Genomic DNA, 23276 nt, shown 5'->3' with positions numbered 1-23276 from the left:
TAGCCTCCCTTCCCAAAAGAAAAGAAAAAAAAAACAAAAAAACAAAAACCCACTTAGCTCCTCTGTCTTACCCACCTCTCTATCACATATTAGTTTGTTCTAGTAGTATTGGGAGCTGTGGTGTGTCACACAGTACATCCTTTTCCCCAAACAGCTTTACTTGCAAATGTTCATTGTGTGCTGTGTTGTCAGTCTGGTTCAAGGCCTCTGGCTTCTGGTACACCATCAGTACTGAATTCTCACTGAAACTCCTCTTGGATAGCCTGCTATTACCTCAGTCATGGAGACCCTGAGGCTATGGTTCTGCAGGACCAGTCCCTTCCTGCACTCTAGAAGGTCATAGATGGGGTAGATGTTGGGGATGGGCCAATTCAAAGCTGTGGATGTAGGACGGGATGGTAGCTGAGTTGGTTAGCTTGGGCCTCCAACAGGAACCAACCCCTCCCCCAGGTGAGGGGCAGGGGAAGCTTACCACTCATTGGGGATAGCACTCCTTCATCTATGACAGCATCTGCACTAACTTGGTACAGCTGCCAAGGGGCAAGGCTAGCTACCCCAAGTAAGGAGGCCAGCAAAGGACAGAGCCAGCTCTTCCAAGCCCAAGCCACCCTGGCCAACTCTCCTGTGAAGGGCAGGGCCAGCTTTCCTGTGCCACCAGGCCCTGCTACTTTCTTGCTCCCTGCTCTGCACATCTACTTTTGTAGAGATGAAAACAAAAATATTTTGTATTTTATAAACAACACTTATCTTGCTTTCTCCCCTACACAGAGTGGGACTAAATGTCTACCTCATATTTTGGTACCATAATGAATTGCTATGTCTTAAAACTTTTGGTTCCAATGACTATGAATGCTTTGTGCAAAACTGAATTATTCAATGACAATGTTGCTAACTCCCTTCTTCTTGAAAACCACGAAGAATAATGCAAGCCAGAGGCTTTCAGACCCTGATTAGTGTTCCATGTAGCACCTGAAAAATCTAATACAGAGGAAACACTGACCAACCATTGTATTTGCTATTATAGATCTTTATTTTGCTTATTGCTACTTACATGTTTTTATTTATTTCTGTATATTTTTCAGAAGCATAAGATTATGCTTCTTCATGTTTCACTTTCTTGAAATCAGGACTTGTTAAGGTCTTTTTCTTACATGAATGTCGATTAATGAGCTCAGTGTGTGTACCCAGTATTCTAGTGAAGCTCTGCTACTCTATGACCCTTGCAGGTCAGACCACCCAGGCCACTCAGCTATTATTCATTCTCTTTATTGCTTTTCACTGTCTTGGCCCAATACCACTGCTGAAGATCTTTATGTATGTGACTTCACCATAGTTCATCTGCTTCTAGAATGTTATTAACTTAGTTGCCATTGGAAGAATCATCTGGTGTCATCTAAAGTCATCTACTATAGTACTGTGCAAAATTCTGATACCTGTACCTTTGCTGATAAATACTGATCCCAGGGATACAGTCTGGCATGATGGTGGGTGCAAATTCTGACACACTTCCACATGATGACCCTGACCAGTTGCCATATTTCATAATTTAAGTATATCAGAGAGATACTTTAATTTTTCCCCTCCCTTGAAAGCCCAACACTGATAATGTAGATTTCATATTAATCACAGGATATTATACAACAAACATGAATGTACTTCACTTTTGGTAGGACAGTTACAATAACATTGGATATTGGGTTGTGGAGTAGCTAGAAAGTTCCTTCTTACTACCATAGGGTCATGCAGATGGAGTGCTTAGTGAATGCATTCAGTAGTTAATAGCTTAAGGTGTATACTGTATATACATAAGGAACCCTCATTAGGAATGGTCACAATCTCAGCAAAACTTCCTTCTAAGTATGCCAAGAGTTTGCAGCCTTGCAACTATTGAGGATGACACAAATTTAAGAATACATTGGATGAACTCCATTAAGACCCAACATATTATTCTTTCTGCAGACACCTCACAGTGCAAATCAAACTGGGCAGGAAATGCATCACACATTTCTTCAACAAAATGACGATTTGGAAAGACAGACAGCTAGTGTCCTGCTTGGTTAGGGATTCTAGAGTAAAAGGTAAGGGGAGGGCAAGACAGGAGAGTAGTAAAGTGGGGTTGCTCCATCCCAGATCCAGTAAGGCTCTTCTGTCTGTCCAAGCTCTTGGACTGGCTGAACTCCAGGAGCAGGTCCTCTGTGCTTCAGCAATTGCTTGGTGTTGGGGGACATTGGGAAAAGGACATAGGCAGCCAGATAGAGAGGGTATGCCTGCACGGGAAGAGGACTAGGAACAGCTAGAATCAGGCTTGACAATGGACAATAGACCACACACAGAACACAAGGGGAGATCTGGAAACTTTTAAGTAAGAGAGACCACAGACATGGAAAAACCAGAAGATTCAAGTTCCTGAAAAGTTGTCATTGCCAAATCTCCACAGCACTTTAACACTTAACCTCACGGGGTATGAATCACAGTAGAATTTAACTGCTTTTGTTGCAGCACATTAGGGCAAAATAGTCTTTTAAGGGTATGATATATCTAGCTATATGGATATTTACATCTGGCCTCTCTGCCCTTCCTCTGCTGCCCCTTTGTTCCCACTACTCCAATTCCTTTTTGTAACTTTACTCTAATGATATGTTCAACACTTCAAGATTGTAGGGCTCCTAATCCTAGAACACAGCCAATGAATGTGCAGATTCCAGATGAGAGCTCTCTGTTGTCCCTTTAATCTGGATCTCTTTGTGCTGGCTTCCCAAAACAAAAGAGGCAATCTTAGACATTTGGGTAGTAACTTCCTTGTTTTGAGTTGTCTTAAAAGTATGTGTGAGTATATACATCTCTATTTGTGAGTGTGTATGTCTGGCTATGCCTGTGAGTATAACTAGAAATGTGGGTACTCCTGATATGTATGCATGCATGTGTGATGGCATGGGTGTGTGTGGCTGCATGTGAGTCTGGAATGCATCTATGTGTGGAGAAGAGAAGGGCAATACACTGCGACCATCTAGTCAGTACCTGGGCTTCTTTCCACTTTCACTTCTCTGAATCTTTCCTTGAATTGAGCTAAAGTCAGTAGTGTTCAAATTTCAAATTCAAGGTAGAGTTTGGGGCCTATTCAAACAGCCAACAACTGCCCTAGGATAAGCTACAAATATACTTCTCCAATAGGCCCACCACCACAGTCCTTGTCCACAGACATCTCAGGCACCTTTGGTTCTTAGAATGCAGCTGTTGGTACCCAACATTCTGGGCACATCCTTTCACTGCATGCTTCTCTGTAGCTGCAACCAATCCTCATCTGTGTCAGGCTCACATAGTGAGTAGGGTAATGGAATGAATTTTAAATTATAAATAACCTTTTCTCCAAGTCTCTGAATCCCTACCCCATTGTCCACACCTTATTTCTATTCCCAGTTCATCTTTTGGCACCTTTCAGCATCAAGCAAAATGTTCAGCACTCCAAGTTTATCCCATGGACCAATTACTCTCTAGCCACAAGGCACTAACATTACCTCTTCTTAGGACTATGTTCACTTCCTCTGGGTCTTCTACCTAGGACACAGCAGAGATGGGTGGCAGAAGAATGAGGAGTTGATAGAAACCAATAGACCCTACTCCCTGGCTCCCTAGAACTAGAAAGAAACAGTTAGTTCAGCTAAACAAGACTCTCCCCACTGTGTCAAAACAGGTCACTAGAGTCCTGATGTTTCCAAAAGAACCTCCAACAGGGAATACATAGGGTTTTTGATGTATGTCCTTTAACACAAACTAAATTTGACCAACACAGGTATATAGACATATACTTTCTAGAAATGTACACAGAAAGCATTCACCTGTGTTAATATAGGTACACATGTATACAACTGACACTGTAATAGAGATGTATACATTTAAATTATTCATCCACACAGTACAGATATGCATTCATACATACTAACATAGATTTACACTACTGTAGTGCTATTCAGCTTCTCAAATGGTTGTATGGCACATAGATCTACTTGGATGCATGCGCACTCATCCCCAGGGATACACAGAAATATATAAACACTGAAGTATAAAGAGGTAGGTGGGCAGTGGGGTATAGGGCTGAAGGAGAGGCTGTCTATAAGGGGGGAAATAGATTGAATGCTAGGAAAAGCTCTCTCATGACCTCCATCAATGAGCTGGTGCTTCCTGGCAGGTTGGTGCGCAGACTCATCATACTGTCATCAGGAGCCCTGTTGAGTGGACAGGGCCATATTCTCCATCTGCTCAGTTCATGCTCAGTGGCTGCTCAGTAGCCTCTTGCTTGGCAGCCCGACAGGTAGATTCTGTAGGGATGTTCCTTTGAGCAAAAGGGAAGAGGCAGAAGGGGAGTGCATCAGTTGAGAGTTAGGTAGATAAGGAGAAAGAATAGGTATCCATAAGCATGGCACACAAACTCCACTTTTTCCTTGGAACACTGGGGACAAGGTGCTTTGTCTTTCGTGGCTCACAGGGCTCCTGTGAGGATCCAACGATGTGATGGGTCAGGGAGCTCGTTGACACTTACTATGCACTAGACAAACAAAAAGGATTTAGTATATAGATTCACAGTAGTTGTCCATATGCTATTGACTGATGGCAAAATAGCAAGTCTGAACTTTCTCAACTAGTGCTTACTCACCAAGTGCTTCTACTGTAACTAGTAATCAACTCAGCATTCATTAGAAAGCTAACTCCTACCTGAACAGAAGTACTGAGTTTCTACTGTCAGGCAATGTGAAGCAGAAATACAGGCAAGAAAAGGTCTAATAATTTTAAATGGAACATCTGAACATGTACAAATTCCAGCCTGACATCACCCCCTTCGCCCTTGCAGTCCCTTCCACCTTCCCCTCTCACTCCTGTACCACAACTGCACACCCAAAGTACAAGGCACTTATAAATGTTTCCCAACTTTCCTTTTGTCAGAATATTCAAGCCATGGCTAGAGCTCTTCTGCATACCCAAGGCCAACAACTTAGCTTGACTTCTTGACTTCTCCCAAAGCCCTTTTTAGCAGGTGGACAAGGTGCATGACACTCAGGAGGAAGAAAAAAAGTGATGCAAAAGTAATTTCAACACCTTAAGGGGACTAAAAGGAAAGCTCCCAGGAATGCTTGTGAACCAGGCTCAGATTCTCCTCATTTCTCAGCCTGGCTTTTCTCTGTCCTTTCAACACTTCTGAAGGCATTTCTAGACTGATGGCTGTTCAAAGTGTTTGAAAGGTAAGAGTCTTCTAGCAGGAGGAAAATAATGTGCAATTTATCTTCATGTCTTCCTCAATCCCTTATTCTCTGGCTATATGTTCTCTCCATCTCCTCCGTACCTCATAATAAAGAAAAGGGCCCAACAGATTTGATTGCCCTAATAACTGCCAAATAAAATGAACAAAGAGGGAAAAACAAAACTGAAGGAACTATGAAGGAAACACATCATAGTATCTCTGCTGCTACAGGGTATGGGAAACTAATAGATGTGGTACAACCAGTAAACCACATTGAACAACCCAAAGGAAAGAGGGAAGAGGAAACGGGACCACCTATCAACCTTAGGGACCCGGTCAGGGTTAAAGATCTGGAAAGAAAACCCTTCATTGAATGAGCACCCAGGGCTTGAGGAGCAACTCTCCCCAGGCTCTGAGCTATGGTCCTTCTCTTGGTCACAGGCCATGAGCTCCTCATCAGTAAGGCTCCAGCTATTGTCAGCATCCCCCTTACATAGTTCATCAAGGCCAAGCCAGCTGCTCTTGATACTGATGTCATCCTGTAAGCTCTCAATCTTATCAAGGTCCCAACTTGCTTCTTGCACACACCTCTGGCCACTGTGGAACATGAGCCTTCCACTGGGGCTGCTGTCATGGCCATGGCTTTCAGAGCTTAGGCTCTCTTCAGAGTCTTCATCACCATGGGCCTCAGAATGGTTGTGGATTTTGATGGGGATAATACTGTCATTAGAGAGGAAGCCATGAAAGTGAATGGTACAATCATGCACTATTTGCTGAGAGGTGGAGGGCAGATCACTCAGGCTTTCTCCAGTGGCCAATTGGGCCTGGCTTGAGGTGGAATAGAGTGGGCTCAGGCTTTCCGAGGTAGCCAGCTGGGCCTGCTCTGAAGTGAACACCAAGGACCCAAGACTTTCCAGACTTGCCAGATGAGCCTGCATGGGGCTGTCAGGAAGAGGATCAGCTCTGTCTTCCACTCTGTCTTCCACATTAATCAGGCCATCCTTGGAGGAGATAATGGATAAGCTGATCAGTTTCATATTAATTAGTGGGCATGAATGAGGGAAGAGAAAAATGAGGGAACTTTCCTGCTTAGTGCTTTCAATGCTGCTGTTGATGTCTTTGATAACCTGTTGGGCTCTCTGATGTGCTCATAGGGGTTGAGAAACTGGACCAGGAAGTTGTTTTAGTATGCAGAGAATGTCATAGCTGCAGCAAAGCAACTGTCTCTCTTGGGGGCAGTTGTAATCTCAGAAGTGCCATGTGTTATATGTAGGCTTCTCAGGTAGGGTGAGGCTGGGCTTTCTGCAAAGGAGTGGTGTTGCTGGGCATTCATGTATATCCCAAAGCAAAAGGCCCAGTATGTTCTCAGGTATTTGAAGAGCCAGGGAAGGAAAAGTTTGAAGGCCAACTTCTCTGGTGTCTGTCTCCCTGGGTCTCACCTTTCCTTTTGGCTTCATCACTTGCTCTAGAAGCCCATAAAATGGAGAAAATTTGGCTCAAAGATCTAGTGAAATCAAGTTCTGACTTCTCTTGTCTTATGATATCAAATAATGATCATCAATGAATGAGTGTGGGCATGTCTGTCATATACAAATCATACAAGTAATGTATGAGGATTATAGCAACTATGAAATGTAAAAGGGTCAAGTGCTAAGCCTAGGCTGAGGAGGTGCTCAGGGAAAGCTGGCTGTCAGTCAAAATGTCAAACCTGCACATTTCCCACCACCACTTCTTGGTAGCGGTATCGGGCAACAACTCTCCTGGGTTTCTTGCATCTCCTGCGATTGTGCTGAGGTCCTTGGCTGAAGAAAAGATAGTTGATGTAGACATACTCCAGCAGGGACAGGAACACGAAGAACAGGCACACAAGGATGTAGATGTCAATGGCTTTGATACAGGAAATATGGGGGAGTTTATCTCGCATATGTGAGTCGATGGTGGTCAGGACAAGAATAGAAGTTAGGCCTATGGACAACACAGTACAGGTTTAGTCTCCCTTGATAGCTGCAGTATTTAGCAAGTCTATACCCCAAAGGAGGTGAGCAGAGGCCACCTCTGGGGTAGAGCCTTTTCCCATGTCCTCTCCTAGTTTCTTCTCCCTATGCTTCACCTGGTTGATTGTTCTGGATCGAGTTCAAACTCTTAATCATGGTTTAAATACTTTATATCTCCAGTTCCATATAGTTCTTCTTTAAATACCTGAAGAGGTTTTCTAAACCCTAAAATATCACACATATAGCTGTATTTGTGCTCCTAAAGGAAAAGATAGAGCAATTTGCCCCACAGAAGGCAAAAACAAAACAAGAAGCCCAATATCCTAGGCTCTTCCATGCTTAAAACATTTCTTGCCTCCCCCAAACTTAGACCTGAAGTTCAAGGTCTTCCCAGTTCTGCCTGTACTTTTTTCTAAGCAAAATGACTCAAGTTTCCTCTTGAGAGGTGATAGAGAAGACTTACCAATTGTCACCCTGGCAGCAGAGGAATCATAGTTCATCCAAAATGATATCCAGGAGAGAATGGTGGTGAGGACTGTGGGCCAATAGACCTGCACAAGGTAAGTGTGGACTTCTCTTTGAACCTGGAACTTCACTATCAGGCGCATGTAGGAGCCTGTAAGAACACACAGTGGTGTCAGGCCCACGTGGCGCATCAAGTCAGCTCTAACCCCTCTCCTGCCTCACTCATTCCACATGAGACAATTTTAGGCTGCAAACAGATGGAGAGTGAGAGGCCAGCCCTGTGAGGAGCAGGAATCATTTCCAGTTGTAGAGTGTTGTCAACCTGCCCAAGCCTTCCATACTTATTCTCCATCTGTAGGGGTTAGCCATTAGCCACCAGGGCTTTATCAATAGGGGAGAAAGATGTGTTTAGAACCAAAGGAATGGGAAAGGAGGGAGCCAACTACAAGCCTGTGTAGTGGTATAAAAGGGACAAGAAACAGCAGAGAAAGAGTAGGTCTGGCCCACCTGTGTAGAAATACACCTCCTTGCTAGTAATTGTCCTCCCCAGGTAGGTAAACTGAGGGATGTGCAGCTCATCAGTAATGTGGATGGCATTCTCATCTTCCCAGGATAACACAATGTCTTCGACGGTATAGCCATCTAGGAGGTGAAACAAAGAGTTAATCTGGGCAGATTTTATTACAAGCAGTCTGTGAAAACCAAAGCATGGGTGGCACTTAGAATTTGGGGGGCTACTTTGTGGTTTTTTGAGTCTGAGCATGGGGATTCTGAATACTTGCAAAGACAGGACTCCCATTTGAAAGTTTTTTAGGCAGGAAGGAATGTGTAGCAAAAAGATGCTATGAACTTTTACCCATGAGTATGTATAGTTTTTCAGTTGAATTACCTATACCATAGAGGCCACCCACTCCCAAATGCCATAGATATATAGCTATTGGTCAATTCATGTGTAGCCACCATTCGTCTTTCATTTATCTACTGCTTGTGTACATGTTTGGGAAGAGACACGGGAGTGGAGAGCACAGGAGCTGGGCTATTTCTCTCGGTTTCAACTCCACTTGTGCTTTCCTGACTATAGCAGCTCCACTCAGGGATGAAGGGTCCATAGGAGAAATACATACAGCTCTCCACCTCCAGCTTGCAGGCTTGCTTGTCCATAGGGAATTTTTGCAGATCCAGGGAACAGTCTGCTGTTGTGGTAAGCCTGACAAAGAAAACAAAAAGGAAGGGAAAAAATGATTCAAGTTTATTCCTAAGGATTCTGCAGGGTTGGGAGGCAAGAGTTAGGTGGAGGATTGACCCATGTGTATGGAATTGGGGCAAGGGGGAGAAAGAGAGAGAAAATTGGAATTTGACAAGGAATTACAAGATTTTGCAGAGCAAAAACAAAGAGTAGATATATGCCATGTCAGAAAAACCACAGAATATTAGAATGGGAAAGGCCCTTGAAGAAACAATACAGAGACAGAAAGACTTGTGCTTGTTAAAGTATCAGCAAGGCTGTTGAGAGAACACTGTATGCTATGCGTAATGTGCGGAGGCTGCAGAGCCACTGAGGAAGGCAGGCATGTGGTGTGCAAGTATAGATGTGGGCAGTAACCCAGGCCCACCTCTGACCACATCTACATCCATGTCAGTGGTGAGGGCCTATGTGGCACCAAGAGCTAGAAAGATGTCAGTGGGCACAAAATGCCTATCCATGGAGGTTCCAGACAGTGCTGGCAGTAGATACAGCCAAAAGAAGCATCAAGTTGATATGCTGTGCATCCAGGAGAGGAATCTGAGAAAATGGCCTTGGAAGAGCCAGGGAGGTGACTTGGGTTTGAATATGATGTAATGAAAAAAGTTCTTAACTGCTTCATATTTGTCCCATTTCTTTTTCTTCCCTTCCCATCTGCTGACTTAGCTTAGTCCCTGTCAATTCTTGTAGGAATTTCATTTTGGGGACTGGGTAGTGGTTAGTATGTATGTGTACTTCCCTCTTTATTTAAATAAAATGAATTTCCCAAGTATTATTCATCATCAGTCAATGCCTCTTTTACTTTAAACAAGAGTGATCAGTTTTAGGTAAGCATTGGGATTGTGTAGTGGGTAGTATGCATATATGTGTGTACTTCTATTTTCTAAAAAAATGAATTTCCCAAGTACATTACATTCATCAGCCAATGCCTCCTTTACCTTAAACTAAAGTGATTATTGAGCAGTTTTAGGTAAGCATTGGCATTCAATGACTCCATGGGGATGTGGATGAAGAAGGAAGGAAGGAATGGGGAGAGAACACTTCAGAGTAAGAGAAACCCAATTATTAGACCTGTAACAACCTGTCAAACAAACCATGGTAGCTACCACCAACATGACCTTTCAGCTTGCCTTCACTGACAATCTGTTTCAGCTGAAACTGTGAAGTCAGCTTTGGAGATTGCTCTATTCCAAATAGATCAGTGGAGACTACCAATATGCATGTGGTCTGTGTGGAAAGAGAGCAGGGGCTCAGAAGCCCCACCCTAGCCCTCTTATAGTACTACCCCCCCCACTTCTCCTAACACTCTGCATGGTGCAAACATAAGGAAGTGGGGAGAGGTGGATGGAGCACCTTCTTCACTGCAAAGGCTTCAGCATTCATCAGTCTCCCTGCCTCATGGCATGGGGAATAAAGAACACAGCACACACAAGGAAAAATGGAGGAAGAGGTCTTTTGGTCCAGGGAATCAAGATTTCTTTTTTAAAAATCTATATGATAATACATACAAATTAATAAAAACAGTATTTTCTTTCACAAATGTTAGGTGACATTGTAAATTCCTTTCCTTATTGTCCACAAAATAAAGTAACACTGTTCCCAGTGTGCTCAGATTCCTTAATATAAACTCCCATTATAGGTCACATCTGAAAGGGCAGAAGTTGGCTACAGCATCTAAACTAAACTGGGACCTCATGCTTTTTACCAATTTAGTATTCAGCCATGAGAATTTCTGAGGATTTCTTGAAGATGGAGACATTTGCATCAGGGATTGGAAAGTGTGCAAAATTTTGACTGACAGAAAGAGAGAAAGGGCCACTGTAGACAGGAATAGTAGAAGCCAAGGTGGGGGGACAGGGCAGGATAGGATGCCTGTGTAAAGTTTCGAAAGTATATGTACACACAAGGCAAATCTGGAAAACAGGGATCTCTTCTGTATATTCCTTCTAATGTATTGTGGAATACACAGTAGGAAAAAAGGAAGCTTGCTGGGACAGCCTAAGACTCTTACATGAACTCACCGGATGCCGTATCTCACTGTTCCATCTGGGTGAAGCTGAAACACACGATTCTCCACAGTTACATCATGCACAAAGGCATTTTTGCTATTCACAAAGTAGCAGTCAGGGACCCACAGCTTCTCATGCATATGATAGTCCAGAGTCAGGTTAAGGTTGGTCTCATAGTATGCTAAGCGCGTGTCCTTCCAGGTCTGATGCAAAAACATCGTGATTGTATAGTCCTGGGGAGAGATAAATGACAGTTGTCAGGTTGTCTAGTGCTCTGTCTTCTGTATTATATGTACACATATACATATATACTACCATGTGAAACACATCATACACACAGGTACATAAAACATAAACATGTTTAAGAAAGAACAGCAAAATGAAGCTTCTATAATTAATACCTAGGTTAAGAAACAGAACGTGACCAATAACTTTCAAGTTCCAAAATGTGTCCTTTTTAGAGCACATTTCCCACAACCAGCAGGGAACATTCATTATTCAAGATTTTTATGACACTGTTACCCATGCTTCAGGTTAGAGTTTCATTGTCTCCATGTATATTTTGAGAAACACTGCTTATTTGGACTTCTTTTTGGAATCTTATCTAATCAGAACCAAACTGTATGTCTGTAACCTGTCCCCGAACTCCCTCAATATTGTATTTGTGAGGCCCATTAAAGTTGCTGTGTAGAGCTCTCCTTCCACTCCCTTCCCTCTGCGTGGTCTCTCTTTCTCTCTGTCTCTCTGTCTGTCTCTCTGTCTGTCTCTCTCTGTCTCTCTCTTCCTCCCTCTCTCTCTCAATAAAGCTCTAGAAAGGTTAAAAAAAAGTTGCTGTGTATAACTATAATTTGATCTCTTGTATTCCTGGAGAATATTTCCACGTGTGAATACACAATGTATATAACCATGTAAAAAAGCACCATATATGCCTAAACCAGGAAAAAATAATAATGGAAAAGTGAAAGTGGCTATTTGTGTCCCTGTAAACGTTGAGAACAGGTGAGGGTTAGCAGTGCTTCCACCTCACCAACGTCGGTAGCATCTGACTCTCGTTTTGGGCAATCTGATATGTACATAGTGGGCTTTCACTGTGAGTTCATTTTGTTGATTACAAACAAGGTTAAACATTTTCTCTTATGTTCATCCACTACTTAGTTATCTTTACAAAAGTACAGTTCTCATTCATTTTTGATTGCTTTAAAATATTCTTATCAATCCTCAGGCATTATATATATTTTGAATACCAGCTCTCTGTGTTGCAAAGATCTCCATCTACTCTGAATTACCTTTTCACTCATCACAGTGGCTTTGTTTTGTAAAACTGAAGTTTCAGAAGTTTTGGCTGTATAGAACTGCCTATAGCCAACATCAAATACCAGTATTTATTTTTATGATTTGTAATTTGTGTCTTGTGAAATAACTCCTTACCTACCCTGCAGTACAAAGACAGTATGCTATTAAAAGTTTTAAAAGCTCCAAAGATTTTTTTTTTTGAGTTGATAATCTACATGTAACTGAATGTTCGGGTATGCTGTAATGGCCTTCAATTGATTTTTTTTCTGTTCCAGAGGGCTGTCCTGTGAGTTCTGTCACAGGTCAGAACAATTAGAGCTGGCTTATGACTATGCATGTCCCTTATCTCCAGCACCATGATTAGAACCTATAGACTTACCATATTTATTTCTGAGATCTGTTCAATACTGGAGACATAGATAGATACTGACACAGGCACAGGGGCACCTACAATACAGGAAGATACAATCACATGAAAATTTGGATAAAGGTTAAAAGTATATACTTAAGACTCAGTTGTCTAGGCTAAAACTAGTTTTGATGTTTGCTTCTTGTGCGATTTTGACTAAGTCACCTAACCTCTCTGACCCCGAGCTTCCTTGTAGGTTAAATGGGGATAATACTATCATAGTTAATGAAGGTCAAGTGCTTAGAGCAAGGCCTGGCTCATGCTATGATGAAAGGAAGGTATAAGGATAACACAAAAGGAAAATAAATTTTTGTGATTATTTCTGTATGCTTTTTCATGATCAAGTATTTTGCTCATGTGTGTGTGTGTGTGTGTATGTGTGTGTGTGTGTGTGTGTGTGTGTGTGTGTGTGTGTGTGTGTGTCCGTGTCCATTTATATGTGTATGTGTAATATATGAGTTTAGGTCATGTTTGCATGTCTTAATGTGTGAATCTTAGTGAGTGTGTCCATGCTTGTGTATGTCTATGTGAATGAATTCATGAATGTATTCATGTGAATGAATACTCTGTGATGGTGATTTGATTAATGTACAAGTGTGACTAAGTGTATAATTTTGTTTTTTTTTCTGAGATAGGGTTTCTCTGTGTAGTTTTTGGTGCCTTTCCTGGAACTTACTCTGTAGACCAGGCTGGCCTCAAACTCACAGAGATCCTCCTGAGGTGCTGGGATTAAAGGTGTGTGCCACCACCACCCGGCTGAAATATTTTCTAGTTTCTCCTTTAACCAATAACTTACTTAGAAGCATTTTGTTTAATTCACAAGTACAGTCCCTGTTTGTTGTCCACAGGAAATTGGATATGTTCTGCTTTCTAATTTTTCCCCTTAGCCCTGTGTATTTGCAGTGTCCATTGTTATAAAAATAGTAAGCTGTTGGTAGTGTGGAGAAATACAATTTACTATTGTAATCAACTTCCAGCAAAGAGCTTTCTAGAAACATTGTGTTTGCTGCCTTTCAGGCTGCTCTCTCCATACTTTTAGCAGATGGCAGCTGTGTTAATAGGCAACAAGCGTCAGAAAACCTCAGAGAGGCCTACATTCCAGCCCCTTTCTCCAAGACCTGACTACTAGGCCTTTCCTCCAAGGTCAGGCTTCTCTAGACCAACCAAATGATGTCATTTCATATGTGGAATACTGTGGAGCTAAAGGGACAGCACAGAAGCCTGCCAAAGGGCTCTTAGTTTAAGAGGAAGTGTGTACTGAAATGCAGTGTATATTCATTCTCCTTGCCAAACCATGATCTGGCACAGGGACACAACCAGAGGAAAGGGACATTGTTCTGATTTCTCTACCTAAAGTGGGGGCACCTTACAAGCCAGCTAAGGTAGCCCATGGCAAAAATGTCCTATGCCTCCCTTTACTGTACCATGTTGGATGTCTGTGACATGCTCCTGTGTGTGTGTGTGTGTGTGTGTGTGTGTGTGTGAGAGAGAGAGAGAGAGAGAGAGAGAGAGAGAGAGAGAGAGAGAGAGAGAGAGAACCATTCTTATGTGTGAAGATTAAGCCCTAAAACTATATTCCATCTTAAATATAGAGGAGACTCTGTCTACTGGGAGCCCTGGGTTCCCTAAACCCTGAGTGCTCCAGCATGTCAGTCTCATCAATGGGTCTTCTACCATATTTCTCCCATGTAATAGTCCCAGCCTTATAGCCTATAGTGTTCCCTTCAGGTGGTCTTAAGTTCTCTTTGTGTTCTCTCTCTACTGCCTCCATCTGTTTGACAAAATCAATGCAGGGGCCCATATTTTATTAGATGCTCCAGCCTGGCATGGTCATAATACTTGGTATAACATGAAGATGGTGGAGAAGGGCCTCAAGCCTACTGTGAACTAACTATGCTGGCTAAAACCCAGAGATGCACTTTTGTCTCTGTTCCCTTCTTTTAGTCCTTGATGCTGCCAGAAGGGTGCCCGAGCCTGAAACAGTGGGGAGTGTGTGCTCACTGCATGCAGATGACTATTGTTTGGCCTTTGCTGACAAACATCAGAGTGGGAAAGAGGCAACAAATAAATAAATAAATATCAATTTCCCTGACATCCTCTGGGGCTTGGCACAAATGATTCAAAGCTAGTACCATGTAAGGGGTATTAACTGTACTTTACCACCTCAATTTCTGTATTCCCCCTTCCCTCGAGTATCCACATGGAAAAGGTACCACCACTGTGGCCTCAGTAGCATAAAAGTATTATGTGCCTTCTTTTTTTAACCCAGTTTCCCATGCATACTGACCTTGGAGCTCCTTGCCTGTGTCTTCTGCCCTTGTGTAGTAGAGGAAAGGGATGTACAAGCTAATAATCTCACCCCTTAAATTTAGGGCCAAGGGAAATCTCCTTGGTTTTCAAGGTGGCACAGTATTTTTAGAAGACAGTTACGTATGAGCACAAATATGAGTCATTAGTGGTGACTATTCATTAGACTATGTCCCATCCTACAGTAAGCTGTCCTGTGTTGTAGTTCCTTCTGCTATCTTTGAGCTGAAAATTAACTAACCCCAATTTAAAGCACTTTTTCTTTTGTCTGTCCTTGGTTTGGGTTTCTTAGGTGTCCCCTTTGTCACTGAATGGTACTCCTATTGTGTGTGTTCCTGGTGGGCTATCTACCACTTAAAGCTCTATGTGGTTCAGGATAAGCAGAATCTAGAAAGTGCCCATCGGTTTCTTGGAGGGGTGTGTGTGTGTGTGTGTGTGTGTGTGTGTGTGTGTGTTTCCTTGTCACTTCTCATCTCTGTGCTGTTGGAACTTTATTTGTTAGTGGCCATCAATCTGAGTTTTATGAACAACATATGCAGTACAGTATGCTGGGTGGACTGAATTTGGTGGGAGCTGAAGACTTGGGAAAGCAGGGTATTATAGAAGGGTCCCAGGCCTAGGTGGGTTAGGTGACAGAGGCAGAGAAGACCATGGCCTCAATTCTGAATTCCCTGAATTACTTAAGGGTGGCAACACCTTTGGAAGGGAGTAAGGAAGGAAAGAAAGTCTCTGGCATAGAAAGGCTGGTACATAGATGTGAGGTACATTCTAAGAAGAGAGCATTAGAACTGAGATTAGGAGTCTGAGGGTGCTCCCTTGAAAGGATTGGCAGACTCAAGAAGGTAGGATTTGGGGAGCAGAGGTGTATAGAGCCTGGTTGGCTTACAGGGTAGAGCTGGCTCTATTCTAACTAACACAAAAGCCTCTGGTGTCTGGATTTAGCTTACCTCCAAAATTCGGTCTCAGTCGGACATCATATGTTGATAGCACCCTGTCCAAAATCTTTTGAACCACAGCTTCATTTGCACAATTTTTGCTGGAACAGAGAAGCCATGAGTAAATGCTGGTTGACTTGTGGCCCATTTGCCAGTGGCTGGTTTGCCAAAGCCATAACATATGCAAACATGTCTAGTCATATGTGTCTGTGCTCTCTCCCTCCCTTCTTCCCCTTCCAGCTCACAGTGAGTCAGCCAGAAGCACAGCAGTGACGCAGACTCTTTTCCCCTTCCCCTCCCCCTTCACAGCTTTAATCCAGGGGGTAGGGACCAAGGACTGGATCCCTGTTACCAGGCAGGGATAGTGAGTGGGTGGGGAGGAAAGTGCACCATAGGAGGGGGAGGAAATAGGTAGATGAGACCCTTAGAAAACTACACCATTTTAATTTTCTGAAAAACTATACCTTGAGGAGCCTTTGGATGCTGATTGCTGATAATCCTCTTTCCAGGGGTACCTCATTGCCCCAGGAAGTCAGCTCTCATTGGCAAGTGTCTCCCCTGAGCTGAGCTTATGTTTTCTATCTCAAAGGCACATTTCTTCTACCTGGTCTGAGTCCCTGCCCCCATTTATGTCAACCTTGTGCTTGAGAATTGGCATATGACATACGACTCAGAAAGAGAGTGGTGGGGGCAGGGAGAGAGAAAATATCTTGCTCATGTAACAGAGATTTATGGCCCTCATTGAACTAAACCATTTCAGATTCCTGGTGTTTAGAGCTGTCTTCAAAAAGATCCATCCCGAGAGCAGGCATCTCACTCACTATACATGTGCTTTCAGCCTGGAGGTTTCTTAGGTGAGAACATGTAAGTGAAGCCAGCTCAGCTGCATAGAGCTGCCCTTTCCAGAGGTCTCAGATGCTCATCGAATTTATCTAGACTTTCAATCCCCAAAGGGCTTTTAAATGACGACAGGCCCAAGGTATCACTATTACTGTGACTGTTTGGATCTTTGATGCATTGTTCCTGCAATTTCTGTCTCTGTCTTTTTCTCTTTGTGTGTGTCTTTCTCTGTCCTTCCATCTCTCCTTCACTCCCCCCACCCCCTGTATGTGTTCACTGACGCAGTCTGGTATGTTGGGTTGAGGAGCACTGCAGGGCTGCCTGCTGGAATCCTGCCCAGCTTAACCACCCCCACTTTCTGAATACATGTTTATTTCTAGTTTGCCACTTAAAATTATTCCTCATTTTCCTCAATCATAAAATTTAATTTTGTAACATTTCAAAGTGTGCACATGAATTATTTCCATATTAAAGAAATACATTCCTGCCTGTTTCTGTCCAAAGAATTTCCCATGTGCCAGCCCTCAAGCTCTGCAGCCATGGCAAATACACATTTGTGTGTGTGTGTGTGAGTGTGTGTGTGTGTGTGTGTGTGTGTGTGTGTGTGTGATCTACATGTCAAGGATGATGGTTTATCCCCTCTTCAGATACTTACAGACCTAAACAAACTTTAAATCAAGCACAGAGGAAAAACTGAAATCTTCAAATGTTTTTATGGGAGTGAGCACAAAAGCTTACCTCTTTTAAGCCAGAAGGTATGCCATTTACAGCTACTGATTTCACAGAGTTAATCATTTTAATCTCCTGTATTTGATAGAGGAACACACAACACAACACACAACACACAACACACAACACACACACACACACACACACACACACACACACACACACGACTGCCTCAGCAAATAGACTAAAAATCTACTCAAACAGGTGTCTTTCCTGTCTGTTTTGTGAATGGCCCATGTACACCTCCCAGTCCCACAGGCTTCAGAGAACACAACTGGGAAAAGCTGCCTGGGACTTCAGTCCTTGAGGATGACCAGGTAGACTCGGGGGTGAGGGTGCTCCTAGTCTCAAGGCTTGGGCTAATGGTAGGCATGCAGCAGTAACAGGCCGGTTGAAGCTAGGAGTATCATTCCATAGCTGTCCCCACACCCCTTTCATCCCCTAGGCAAGCTGGGGTCTGAGTCCCCTGCACCCACCCAGCTCTGTCCAAGAGGCCAAAACCTTCTGCTTGTCCCAGTCCCTTCTGTGCTCAGCTAGCCTGGGCCGCTTACCAGTTGAAGAGATCCAGTATGACTTCGGGCATGCTGGAGGAGAGCTCGAAGTGGAATTTCGGGGTGGGATTGGGGCCGTTGCTCTCTGCAAGCCAAGTCCTGATGAGCAGCAGGAGCACGGCAGCTCGCAGCATGCCTCGGATGCCCATGGCTGCGATGCTCCGGGAATGGCAGCGGACAGCTGGAAAAGCAGACAGGGTTAGGGTGGGAGCGAGTCAGTACAGGGCAAAGGCGGCGGGATCGCTAGCCTTTCTGCAGAATCACGATACTAAGGAGAGACCTGAAGGGAGCAGGGAGTGTGGAGACCGTCTGGAGCCTAGAGCAGGGAAAAACAGTTCTCCCCAACGCAGTGGTCCACAGGGCACGCCTAGCTGCTGGGAGTTGCGTTCTGTCTGCTACCACTCAGGGCCGAAACTGGGTGCTCAAGTGGGGAGGAGCGCTGCTGGCTCCGCCCACTCCGACGACAGCACCAGCTGAGCCAATCACACGGGTGCCTGAAGCCACACAAAAAGGCGCGCGCTGCGCACCCCACCCCCACCAGCCCCTTCAAGTCTCTGTAGTCGTCCCCGGACCAGCACCAGCCACCAAGTCCAGCCATGCGAGAGGGAGGGGCTTACTGCCTAAACTGGATGCAGGGGTGTCTGGCTCTGGGCCTCTGCAGAAGGGACATGATGCGTTTCTCTTGGACTTTGTGTCCAAGAATTTGTATCTTGTAGTGAAAGGAGTGTGCCTATTTGACTGTCATGGCTAGATATGCACTCTGAAACACTTGCACCCTTTTGGGGAATCAGGAGGTTATTCACAGATCATTGACACTCCAGTAACTCAATGTGCTTAACCCAATGCAATGTGTTTCGTCTTTAACTGGGTTGATGGAATCTCTTACCAAGGGGGTCTTATGACAAGGCTTTGACCACAGAGGATGGAAATTGTCTTCTTGGGGCCTAATTTCCCAGAGGGTTATTCTCCTCAACTTTGAGTTCTCAGGAAAAACAAATCCAGGGAGCTGAAAGTACTCACCAGCTGGAGTCTTTCTAAGGTGTTTTTCATTGCCAGAGACAGGGAATGCAGAGTTGAAATTAGGATCCAGGCTGACATTATTGAAGGGGAAAAGAAGGCAAAAAGCCTGTGTTTTAGATGTGCACCAGAAGGTGCCAATGCGCCTGAGTTCAAGTGCTATGATATGAAAAAGTCTGAGATTTTTGTTAGGGGACTTTTATTGTTTCCCCTACCTGGAACAGAAGGGTCTCAGAGGCTATGGAATGGCTCTATCCCCTGTGTCTCAGCTTGGGTCCATGACAAATCTAGTTCAAAAAGAGGTATCACAAGAGCCCCTGTACCAAGTGATAACAAAAGGGGTACAGTCATGTTCACTAGCACTGCACCTCCCAAGTCACACCATAGAAAAGTCTAGAAGTAAAATGGATTTCATTTAACTAGGCACATGCAAATGGAAACACACCCTTTTTGCTTTTCCTCAGTACCCGCTGACACAACTTAAGATTCCTTGAGCCAGAAAAGCTTCACTTTCATGGTTTGCTCAATGTCTTGCACACTAATAAATTTAACTCTTTACTCTCCTTTTGAAAAGGCACTTTAGAAACAAAATATTCCATTTTTCATAATTTCATGCCTTCTCCTAAAGTGCAGAGAACTCTCAGGTCTTCCTTTTTTTTTTTTTTTTTTTTTTTAATAGCTCCCTTCTTCCCCCCACTGTTGCAGGAAATGGACCTGAAAGAAAAAAAGAATGATGCAATTTACACGTCATTGATGATCACATATTAGAACAACTCAGCCAAGCCTGCTCTCATATTGTGAGTCTTGTCATGTCATTACTGATCATCCATATATCCTTACAAAGATTCTCTCTGTTTCTTACCAGAAGGGTATGGATAATCTATATCCTTTTGGCTAACTAACTGGATTGTAATATGGGTGAACTGAGGTCCAGAGAAAGAAGAGAAATTGACCCAATGTCACATAGTAGCAGAGATTTGAGCTGGAAACAATATAGGTCCAGTCTCTATTGTCTGCTCCCAGGGTCAGTGGAAGAGTCTACCAACCAGCTGAGGATTCTAATCTGAGGGATATTCAATGAATCTAAAGACACTGAGTTCGTTAGTCCATGCAACTTATTCTTGTAAGTCAGTTCTATCTCCAGTTTCTTGTCTGTTCTCATACTTAGCTCCTCCCGGTCCCTTCTGCTGTTATCTCTTCATTCTACCTAGTTCTTCCCATCTCCATCCTCATCTCTGTTCTTCCCAGTCAATTCTCTCCAGTCCTCTGAGCGAACCAGTGTATATACCCACACAGTAACTCTTTGGTAAAGCAATGTGAAGCTTGAAGTTTTCGGGGTCGCAGAGAGAGGTGATAAAGATCCACACATAAAGCAATTAATTGTCAGCTTCCAATTACAACCCAAAAGGGGAGTGACTAAAGGGGAGTTCTCTGGTCGGGTCAACTAAAGGCTAAGATCAATTAGGGAATTTATGTGCTCAAACTATAATCTAGAAATGGCTAGGTAGAATGTTAGGGGTCAGTAAGTCACAAGAAAGTAAACTGTCTTTGGTGCCGCTTTTCCCGCTCCTCCGGGCTGCAGCTGCTTTCTGATAGGGAGGGGGACATCTGCTAGGTGGCTAAGCAACCTCTGTCAGAGCCTGTAGTATTTGGTTAGTAAAAGCACTTTCACTCAGAGTAATTGCTGAGGAGAAAATCTAGGAATAGCACCTGGCTGAGGAGGAATTAAAACTTAGTTTGCACAAGAAAGAAGCTTGGCACCCATTCCCTGTCTGGCCTTGTAGGCAGTCTCCTTGGGTCAGTGGGAAGTAACTGCCTTAACTCAGTAACTAGCAAATGGCTAAAACCTCATCTCAGGAATATGAGCAGGAAATCTCTTAAGCTAGGGTCTTGTGTAAATAACCCGGGGTGAAGGTAAGGAGTTGAGGATTTAATTTTTGTTTTCAAGACAGGGTTTCTATGTGTAGCTTTGCACCTTTCCTGGAACTCACTTTGTAGACCAGGCTGGCCTCGAACTCACAGAGATCTGCCTGCCTCTGCCTCCCGAGTGCTGGAATTAAAGGTGTGTGCCACCACCGCCCGGCCTAGGATTTAATTTTTAGTGATTCTTTTCTCTATCTGTGGGTGAGATGAGCTAACATTTATCTAAATGCAGTTTTGTCCTTGGAAAAAGGTATCTTTGCTGAAATAGTTTTGTTTGGATAATGGCCCTGGCCAGATATATGTTAATGAAAAATAAACACAGCTGGGGACAGTTGTCCAATTACCCCAAATGTATAGGGAAAGTTGAGCCCAAGATTGAGATGCAGTTGTGAGATTACATGTACACGTAACATGGAGATGCATGGTAAATGGGGAGAATCACAGCTGTTATTGCACAAGAAGTTTACAACAAGAAACAGCCAGTTCATGCAAAAGGCAGTAATTCCATAACGCCTTGCATGTTATTTTCCTCTAACAGAACCCTTATTTCAGATAGGCTGACCTTCTGAACTTTAGTTGTCACTGCTGTCTGCTCTCATGGACTTTTGCTACCAGCGGCTCTCAATAGAAACCCTACAAGTATGCCTGCTTGCTGAACAGCTGGTATTCAGTGATGAATGAAAATTCAGACAACTGCCAGCAGGTGGCAGCAGATTTGTTTGGGAGATAGTTCCAGCATAGAGGAGTCAACTTCTGAAGCCAATTAATTGGTCTGGCCTCATTAGTTAGGGAGAGTTTTAGAACTGAAAATTTGCTCTTAGTTGTCTCCATGACTACGGGATATTGCCAAAAAGTTGATGTCAATGATTTATTTCCGGACCTTAAATCCCCAAAGTATCCACTTCTGCTTTCCTTAGAGGTAATGTTTCTTTGAAATTTCTGAGTCAAAAGACCAAATGATACTCCCAGTGTAGCTAGAATTATATACATATTACTGCAATGTGTACTCAATGAAACACTGTCTCAAAAATGCGGGTTGGCCCAGGGAGCGCTGCTGCCCTGGGAGACCTCCACAGTGAGGGCACAGTTTGGGAGCAAGACAGAAATGCTGAAGTGTGCCTGCAGAGATGAATCAGGAATCAGCGGTTGCGAACACTCACCTCTCCTGCAGAAGACCTGAGTTCAATTCCTAGGAGCCATGTCAAGAGGCTCATAACAGTTTGTTACTTTTGCTCTACAGAGTGCAATAACAATTGTTTACTATATTCTAAAAGAAGTTTGAAAATATCTGCAGGAAACACAAAATTACCAAAAGTGTTATATGAAATTGGAAAAAGAGTGAAGAGAAGGCTTATAATTCAAATCACTAATAATGAAACTTGAGAATTGAATGGCTGGGCTAAACAGAAGGCCAAACACAACTGAAAAAAATAATTATTGAATCAGAAGACTTGTTACAAATACTAGGCCAAAGTTCTGCCCGGAGAAACAAATTAAATGGAAACTTTGAAAATGAGCATGAGAGACCCAATGGGTAGAGTGAGAAGGCTCACCATACATTTAGATAAAATAGATACAATAGCAGAGGGAGAGAAAAAAGTAGAGAAGAGATTTAAATCCATGGGTTCAAAGAGCTCAACTAACTCAGGCAGGTAAGACATATGAAATGAAATCTACTTACAGAGACATCATAGCATATATGCTGAAAACCAGAATCAAGGAAACCCAATTAGAGTGATCTAATAGAAACAGAGAGACCCTGACCTAGGGCATAAGAGTCAGATCCCACACTTTGAAGGATTTTGCTCAATTAGTTCATGGATGATTATTTTTAAATATGTCAATATCAGTACTAATATTTATTCAATGTATGTGTTAAGGGCTGTAATTTCTGAAGCAACCTAACAACCTGGGACCCTTTTCAAATTGTCATAGGAAGGGCTATTGTCCTATAGATGTGTTCCTTTCTTTTCATTGGCCACAAAAAAGAATATTGGCTATGGGTTTGAAATATTACTTGTAGCTCAGCTCTAAGTCAGGAAAAAAAAAGATACAGTTTTTTTAAAAAAGTGAAATAATGACAAAATGAATTATTTTAAAAAGTCAACATGAAATGAACTTTCTTTTCCTTTTACTTTTTATTGGTGTACATTAATTGTACATGGTACTGGGTGTCATAAAAGCATTCATACAGGTATTTAATGTGTTTTGACCAAGTGTTTCCCTTCTTCTCTATCCTTTTTCTTCCCCCCTCCCTTTGGTTACCTCAGGATCTTTGTAGAAAAATCTCCCTTTCCTTACCATTCCCTCAGCATTTTCTCTGTTTCT

General features: G+C 43.1%; 1 protein-coding gene across 4 annotated transcripts; it reads right to left on the bottom strand.

The window, feature by feature from the left end:
• Positions 1–1023: 1023 nt before the first annotated feature.
• Gabrq (gamma-aminobutyric acid type A receptor subunit theta) lies at positions 1024–18429 on the bottom strand. Of its 4 annotated transcripts, none has more exons than XM_036174553.1 (11): positions 18289–18429; positions 18009–18189; positions 15901–15989; positions 12617–12684; positions 10957–11177; positions 8817–8899; positions 8200–8334; positions 7691–7843; positions 6942–7198; positions 5727–6234; positions 1024–4543 (listed from the first exon to the last, which is right to left on the bottom strand). In XM_036174553.1, the coding sequence occupies exons 2-11, from the start codon at positions 18155–18157 to the stop codon at positions 4515–4517; spliced, it is 1692 nt and encodes a 563-aa protein (XP_036030446.1). In that variant the 5' UTR covers positions 18158–18189; positions 18289–18429; the 3' UTR covers positions 1024–4514. The 4 variants fall into 4 exon arrangements, with proteins under 4 accessions (XP_036030446.1, XP_036030444.1, XP_036030445.1 ...); XM_036174554.1 differs by having other exon boundaries at positions 4482–4543; positions 5822–6234; XM_036174551.1 differs by having other exon boundaries at positions 4479–6234.
• Between the last annotated feature and the right edge of the window lie 4847 nt (positions 18430–23276).

Source organism: Onychomys torridus, chromosome X, assembly GCF_903995425.1.
Source record: "Onychomys torridus chromosome X, mOncTor1.1, whole genome shotgun sequence".
Lineage (NCBI taxonomy): Eukaryota > Metazoa > Chordata > Mammalia > Rodentia > Cricetidae > Onychomys > Onychomys torridus.
This window is presented reverse-complemented; position numbering and strand designations above follow the sequence as displayed.

Bases quoted from the DNA above. Each gene is read 5' to 3' on its own strand.
- Gabrq (XM_036174552.1), bottom strand. From the start codon at position 18,157: ATGGGCATCCGAGGCATGCTGCGAGCTGCCGTGCTCCTGCTGCTCATC. The intron at 12,685-15,900 runs GTAAGCTAAATC...CCTGTATTGTAG, and splicing joins ACTGAGACCGAATTTTGGAG to GTGCCCCTGTGCCTGTGTCA. The intron at 6,235-6,941 runs GTTTGACATTTT...ATCTCCTCCAAG, and splicing joins TGGTGGTGGGAAATGTGCAG to GATGGCCTGATTAATGTGGA.